The sequence below is a fragment of the Apteryx rowi genome, unplaced genomic scaffold, assembly GCF_003343035.1.
Source record: "Apteryx rowi isolate R43461 unplaced genomic scaffold, aptRow1 scaffold_10, whole genome shotgun sequence".
NCBI classification, from domain to species: domain Eukaryota; kingdom Metazoa; phylum Chordata; class Aves; order Apterygiformes; family Apterygidae; genus Apteryx; species Apteryx rowi.
The window spans coordinates 4,310,996-4,318,956 of NW_020447197.1; the positions used below are offsets into that span (position 1 = coordinate 4,310,996).

Genomic DNA, 7,961 nt, shown 5'->3' on the forward strand with positions numbered 1-7,961 from the left:
CTCTCTCTCTCTCTCTTTCCCCCTTGCGCGCAGCCCCCGCCGCGGCCATGGCCGACGAGCTGGACTTCACCACGGGCGACGCCGGCGCCTCCTTCACCTACCCCATGCAGTGCTCGGCGCTGCGGAAGAACGGCTTCGTGGTGCTCAAGGGGCGCCCCTGCAAGATCGTCGAGATGTCCACCTCCAAGACGGGCAAGCACGGCCACGCCAAGGTGCGCCCCGCGCCGCGCTCCTGCCTCTGCCGCCCCTGCGAGCCGGGCCGCCGCGGCCGCCGGCCGGCGAGGARGGTGGCGCTTCGCCTGGCAGCCTGTCCTGCGTCCTGCCTTCGCTTTTCTCACAGCACCGTCTCCTCGGGCTAGGACTAGCGCAAGGGTTTCCAGTAATATAAAGGAGACAGGAACAGGGACCGTTTTGCTTTGTTTTTCCCCCTTGCTTAAAAGTGTAAATACTGATGGTGGCCAAACCTGGCTTTATAGGGGGGCTAGAGTAAGTTCTGGAAGGAGGGGGCTGATGAAATTGCYAGGGTGTGGTTGGGGTTGTGCTCTGTCTCCCCACCAAAGCAGTTCTGAGTCCGCTCGTGCTAGCAGACTTCCACTGTTGTACTAGACTTCAACGCTTACCAGAAACGCCCCTGTTTTGTTACATAATCAAAAGGAGCTCAGTAGACAATCATATCTCTGTGGGCCTCGTCTGGCCCTATTTTGCTTGCTTCCCTTCTCCTTTCGTTTTCTCAGTACCAAGTGTAGACTGCCTTCCCCCTCCTGCGTCCCAGCAGGGATGTTCTTAGTCTGCTGTCTGCGGCTGCAGTCCTCCTGCCTAAGCAGTTGGTTTATGCAGCTGTCCAGAGCTTGGATCAAGTCTGGACTTYCCCCTTAATTCACTCAGCAAGACTTTAGGGTGGGTGTATTAGAGTTTAAGAGCAGAGAGATCTGTTACAAGTATGGACTAAGCAGGTTCTGAAGTTTCCACCRCCCTGTATGATGAATGTAAACCAGTATTTTGGATTTGTCAGGCCTAGGGTGTACCAATCCTGTATGCATAAATTACTTGTATGGAAAAATTTCTTCCTTTCTTCTACCCTCAGTGCAGTGTTGGGTGCTTTTTTTTAATGGAGTGTCTGACTCAGATTTCTTAAATACTGAAACAGTTGTGAGAATTAAGGGACACAGTAAGAGCAGGCTRTAAACTGGTAACCCAAGTGCTAGCCGTAATGGACAGCTGCTGCTAGCATAAAGGGAGGTGGGAGTTGCTTTAATCTCTGTGCAGCTTCTTTTCTCTTTAACCTTCACGTTGTCACTGATGCTGTTCTATTTCCTAGAAAAGCTAGAACTTGAGGTAAATGTTCTTTTAGTAGCTGCATACTTATGCTGAGCTCTAGGTTTTTTTCTAGTAAAACTGGCTGTGGAAGAACTTAGGCTGATCTTCATTCTCATATAGTGTTTCTATAGTATGCTGTGCGAGCGTGTTTCTGAGAGGCCTTCTCTTAAGGCTTAAACTGTTTTCATACCACAAGCAAAGGGTCTAGGCAGAATCTTGTAGGCTKCGTGTGATCTCTAATATAACTACATAGAACTAACAATACTGACAGCAGTGGTATCTTGCTCTTCTAGGACCGACGATAACTGATTTTTTTTTTTCTTGTAGGTCCACTTGGTTGGTATTGATATCTTCACTGGTAAAAAATATGAAGATATTTGCCCRTCAACTCATAACATGGATGTTCCAAATATCAAGAGGAATGATTATCAAGTGAGTTAATAGTCACTGTGACCTTCCACATATTAAGAAGCTTTAAATTCCTAATACCACAAGTAAATTATCCTCATCCTGAAACTGCTTGTCAACTAATAAAGTGCTATTGTCAGAAATGGGGAATTGATGGTTCAGTGAACTTGCCCATCTAGACATGGCACTGTTGAACCAGTAGCATTTACTGAATTGTTAAATCAGCTAGAGTTCACTGATAGGGAGCTCCTGCTTACATATTACAAACTTCATGTTATAGTAGTAGCCTTTAGAAATGACAGGTGAATGGCATAAGAGGTCATGTTCAGAKCAGTATTTCTTCTAGCTCATCTTGTAAGATCACTCCCTTTTCTTTGAGATGCTGGAGTTCTTTAGAATCTGGCAATGTCTGTTGCCTCTACCTTACTATTAGCTAAAGGATAGCCAAGRTCTCTCTTCAAGTAAATTTGAACCTAAGCATATATTGTCATTTAAATTCACCCTTTACCTAGGGTATGTGAATCAATAACACAGTCTTAAACTGCGTCTGATGCCAACTCTAACTTAAAAGTGCTTCCTGCTCCTGGTGCAGAAGCTGACTGCAATTGATCTGAAGTAATTAACGGGATTCAGTGATTCTTGAATAGCAGATTGGCTTTTGCCATAGTTGCCTRTAACTCTCGGTACTCTAAAACTGTTCTGTAAAATTGGCTTAAATTTAAATTCTTAACTGTTACACATACAGTACTAAAAAATTAATGTAACTGAGTTCACTGTGTCTTCTGCTTATCTTCAGCTACTGCCTACTAATGACTACTAATGTTAAGCTTCCTAAAAATGAACTTCTCTTTATAGCTGATTGGTATTCAGGATGGGTATCTCTCCCTGCTGACAGAAAGCGGTGAAGTTCGTGAGGATCTAAAGTTGCCAGAAGGTGATCTTGGCAAAGAAATAGAAGGAAAATTCAATGCCAGTGAAGATGTGCAGGTAAGTGTAGAAAGCAGATGAGAAGAGCTACAGTTAATTCCACCTGATTCTACCAAGAACTCTTTTATTCTGATATTTACCATTTATATCTCTTTATGAAGAGAGAGTTAGAAGTATGGGAACTGGTCCTTTGAGATGCAGGTCTGCTCTATCGGAGCACTCAATATAGCACCTAAGTCTGGCTCAGCTGACAGTGAGGCCATATGGGTGTGTCTCAAATGTCTAGATAAATTTTAACGGTGCTATACATACAGTGTAGATCTGTACAATGTGGACTGGAGCTTCTGGGCTTAATCAGGACCAAGTGTAGAGCTTTGCCATGTGACTTCAGCCACAGAAGCAGCTTAAAGATGAAAAGAAGTCTTCGTGTGCTGAGATCTTGCAGTGTAAAGATCTAGCTTGTTTGGAAGGAAAAACTGTAGTAATTGTCAAAAGCTTTAGGGCTGATTCTTGATTAAAACATTTGTTGATTTGACTATAAACTTACATAAGTCTAATTTGCTATGTTAGCAAACTTGTCCGCAAGTAGGTGTGTAGACTGTAGTCTATAGTAGACTGTACCAGTTGCTGATATGGCTCTGTTGGAGCTTGTTTGCTTTCCGCTGTTATGTGAACCTCAAGCTACCAGCTAAGGCAATATGGCAAAGAGAAGGCAGCAGAAGAGCAAACCAGTGGGAAGGGCAAATATTAAAGTCATGAAACGACTGAATCACCGGCTTCAGCCTTCCCTTCCTCTCAAATGAGAGATGGGACAGAAAATAAAATCGAATGTCTGTAACTTCTGTGAGTGCTTCCTCTGGCATGTGTTGGAGCTCACCTGTCTGTCTTTTCTTCCAGATATCTGTCATAAGTGCAATGAATGAAGAATGTGCTGTAGCCATAAAGCCTTGCAAATAAAGAGGATCGCCAGGCTCGGGCAACTGCTCAGGTCTGGACAAATCACAGATCTTTAAATTTGGTTCTGATTGTCACCAAAGCTCTGGCCTTCACAAGCAACCTCATTTCTTTTTTGAATTGTTAAAAAGCAGTGCTGGATTCTGGATTAGTGTTGCAGGCTAACTGGCAGTTTTCAAAATCACTGAGATTTTAATTCCTTAATTGTAACTATTTTAACATTCCTGTGGGTTTCAGCTATGGATCTGAGAAACCAGTCAGGTGTTACTAGTGGATATATTTTTATTTGCTTGAGCAAAACAGTGTTTGTCTGTATGAACAGACAAAATACAGTATTCAGGGGCTTTTAGATAAGCTAGTAGGTATCTAGGATTATAAAGTGACCTAGAGCACAAATAGTATTTTTCTTGACATATTTACATAGAACTGACAATAAAAGTAGCATTTTTTTTTTTTTAAGCTTAAGTATTTTGTGGATTGGGACTCTTGCAGAACTGTAGGTGCCAATCACAAGTTTTAGACCAAGAAACTCAAGTGATCAAAAATGCCAGCTGGCTTGACAAAGCCCCCATGGCCATGTGCAACTTAACTGTATTACCTCTGTACTCTTCTTTGCCAATTTGTTGGCTTGTTGTAATGTTAAAATGGTGTCAAAGCCTACCTTTGGTTTAGGCAGGCATTTGGAATATTGGGTAGATATGATAAAGATAGGTTAAGGGGACACAAAGGTGAGATGGATGTTAAAGCTATAGACTTTCACTCGAGGCCTTTGTCAGACTTGAAAAATAAAAACAGAAAAATGCAGTTCAATTGCTTTCCTCTATCGTATTTATCTTAAACTATAAAAGGGTGACAAACTTCATGGGAATCTGTTGCAGTGCTTCCAGCTTTAGGTTTTAATCTTCAGGTTCAGACCATATTTTTGTAGCACAAGGACCACGTGTTTTTCAAAAAGTGGGACAAATTGTAGCATTGAGCCTAAACTAAATGCATGTGATTGTTTTTGAGAGGTAAAACAAAACTGTAGTATTTTCAAAATACAGACTTGACAGACAATACTGAACAACCATGGCTTAATTATAGAAGTAAATGCTACATAGTTTAGAAAGCTAGYTCCTATCCATAGGAGTTCTTCAAGTCATTAAAACACACATGCATGCCTCTAACTTGTTAGCAGCTTAACAGGCAAACAAAGCTTTACAGAACTAGTTACAGAAGGATAACTAGCCTACTCCTGTTTATGGTGTTCCACTTGAATTCTAATAGTTAGTGTCTCTTAATAAGGGAGGAACTTCTTAGCCCATGGCTCAAACCTCTCTTCGCAGTTCATAAATTGAATTGTTTCATAAACTTGCCTTAAGCTTCAGTAGCTATTGGCTAATTGAGGACAACTTGTAAACACTTGGCAGGCTGCACTGGACGGCATGCACAATTCATACTCTGTTGGCAGTGAGAGTCAGACTTCATGCTGCTGTTAACTACTTAATGTTTTGAGCTTAATAGTATGTACTCTCTAATTCCCGAAGGGCTCATGGCAATTCTCCTGATGTGCCCTTGTACCTACTGTGTTAGGGTTTAGCAAATCTTGGAGGTCTAATATAGGTGGCAAAAACATGCATTTTCCATAGCCTTCTTGAGACAGGGAGAGGAGTACAATGAAGGTGAAGACAGCAATAAATATACTCCAGTAATAAAGCACAGTTACCTGTGAAACCTGGCAGATGTAGGATACTGCCACATGCTCTTGCCTAGCCCAGTAAGCATTGTAGGTGAACTCTAAATAGCATCTTCACCAAAATGAGAAAACTGCTTTTAAAAAAGCTGTAGATGCAAGAGATTGAAATGCATTCAGAATAGTCTTGGAGTGCAATCTTAGTAGTTTAAGCTAATCTGCACTATGCTCCTTTTGGCCTCTCCATCATCCTGATATCTGAAAGACAGGCTTTGTTTAGAGATGACTGAAACCATTGATAATGGCGTTAATGATGTCCAATGAGGAGTCTTAGGCTCCTATATCAAACTTAACGCAAGTTCTAGATGCTATCACTGTATTAAAAATACTTCTAAAATGCTTGAAAATGGTAAGACTTGGATTTATCCTTCCAAGAGTGCTTTCATCCACTTTTAGGTGACTGTCTGTCCTCTAGAATGTGTGTTGGAAGTCAGGTATTTGATGCCACTGGCCCACAATCTAAGCATTTACTTAGTCTAAGTCCTTTGGGACAAGGACTGTTTTTTGTCCAGTTTCTACAATAGGGTCCTGGTCTGCCTGGTATTTTCAGGTACTACAGCAATCTAAAGATACAGGTTTTATGACCTCTAGCTTGTTGGAAGAGCCCTTCTTGGGACTTAAAGATGTCCTTCTATTCCTACCTTCAGTTCTGCAAGATTTAGATGGTTCAATATTTCARTATAGGTTTGTTCTAATTATATACTTGTCTTTTGTGAAGCACTTCAAATGCTGTGGAAGTGCAGAGCATTGGCTCATCATGCATGAAGTTTCCCATAGGTAATACATAAACCTGTGGTTTAGCATGAGTCTTAAGCATAATCTCCAAGTTTCAGTAAGAAGTTGCTTCTAAACTAGAGCAAGTATTTGAGCCATTTTTTCCAAAGTAAGATGTTTCGGTTCGCTTTCAGAATCATTTGCAACAAACTTTTGTTTGTGATCAATAGTCCATATAAGTGCATATTTTTAAGATCCCTATCAAATGTTTAGGGGAAATTCTACTCTCAAAGCTTTACATTAAAACAAACCTTATCCATCTACTTGTTTTGTAGCACTATCTTAATGTTTTAAGCTGTGTCAAAACTGAAAACTACAAACTTCTAGTAGCTGATGCAATTGCTTAATATAAAGGCTGTGAAAACTAGGAGGTGAAGAAAAGTATTTCCACTCCTAATAATGCTTTTTTCTTTTTTTTTATGGTTCCAATTTGGTGAGTTTCTTTTACTGCTTTACAGAATTGGGAAGACTGCAGTGTTTCCTGCCTCAAATGTTGGCAAATAATATTTCAAGATTTCAATAGATCCTTCTAATTTTTGCTTATAATGGTGGTTTTTCAACTAGGCTCTTGCTAGTTGAGCCGTGTTCTCAGGGCTGTTTTTTTTTTCTTTTTTTTTTTTAAAGTTGGCTGAATTTCATTATTTTAATGTAACTGCTTTCAAGCCTCTTGCAGGTTTTTCTAATCCATAATGTACCCAAAATGGTGCACAGTCTGTAGTTTCACAATACAGGTTATTTTACATAATCTAAAGAAGTCAATTTGTTGACAGTTCAAACTTATGGTTACTGCAGGTCAGTCTTACAGAATTCAAAAGCCAATAAACCCAACTCTTTTTGGTTGAGTAATTAGAATGTAGTTCGTTACAGTAGAAGTAAACTTCAGGAAAAATAAACTCGTTGAGGATGTTTTGCGTATCTCAATTACACGCTGAGAGTTTTAATGAAGGCATAGCTCTTGGAGGCGTTGTGCGGGGTGCGTGGTGGAGCGTTCGGCCGTTTGGCACAGTGCACTGAGAACATCACGAGTCTCCAACATCTGCAGTCTAGCCCTAAAGTATTTGGCATCTGAGAGTAACTATTTGTGAACTTAATGCCTAGTTAATCTAAATGTTTGCTGTGTGTTACTATATCACAGGTACCCCCTGTCCTCAATCGCCTTTTGTTGTACTGTGAACATAACCGTTATTCAGTGTATCTTGGAAAACATTGGGGGAAAGAGGAGCCGTACTGAAGAGTGACTTCACTGATCATAGCAAAAAAAACCAAGCCTGTAAACTATGATCTGAAAGTCAGCAGTAGCCCTGTTGGTTATCAACTGGAAGGGTTTGAATGTTGATGTATTTTAAAGGTATGTTTTTAACACCATTAAAAACAATAATTTGGAAAGTATACATGCCTGTTTCACCCTTAAGAAACAATAAAAATCTCAGTGTTGTGGAGAGTTGAGTGATGTTTAAGGTTACCTGGATGGCTCAAGAGAATCTTTTACATTTAGGTGAAGCTGATGAATGGTTTTATAAAAAGTTTATGAACTTTGACTCTAGTTACAACAAGGAAAAAAATAGTTAGACTTTAGATCCATTCTCTAAGTATTTTCTTCCTTTGTTACTGTTAGCAAATACCTATGTACTTTCCAGATGAAAAACACTTTAAAGCTAGAAAAGCTTGTCATAGAATTTGTATGAGGAAAAAAATGCTTACATTCCTGTCAAAAAGAAATAAAATTTAGGAAAAAACAAAAAAAAAGGTGACTCGTTGATGCGGCAGTGCGGGTCGTGCTCGTTCCCCCGGGAGAAGGAGGCGGCCGCCAGGAGCCGCGGCCGCCAGGAGCCGCGGCCGCCAGGAGCCG

General features: G+C 40.7%; 1 protein-coding gene across 2 annotated transcripts; it reads left to right on the forward strand.

Moving 5' to 3' along the window:
• Positions 1–22: 22 nt before the first annotated feature.
• On the forward strand, positions 23–7,551 carry EIF5A2 (eukaryotic translation initiation factor 5A2). 2 transcript variants are annotated; one of them, XM_026061513.1, is made up of 5 exons: positions 23–212; positions 1,645–1,749; positions 2,581–2,712; positions 3,550–3,640; positions 7,248–7,551. In XM_026061513.1, the coding sequence occupies exons 1-4, from the start codon at positions 48–50 to the stop codon at positions 3,607–3,609; spliced, it is 462 nt and encodes a 153-aa protein (XP_025917298.1). In that variant the 5' UTR covers positions 23–47; the 3' UTR covers positions 3,610–3,640; positions 7,248–7,551. The 2 variants fall into 2 exon arrangements, with proteins under 2 accessions (XP_025917298.1, XP_025917289.1); XM_026061504.1 differs by having other exon boundaries at positions 3,550–7,501.
• The last annotated feature ends 410 nt before the right edge of the window (positions 7,552–7,961 follow it).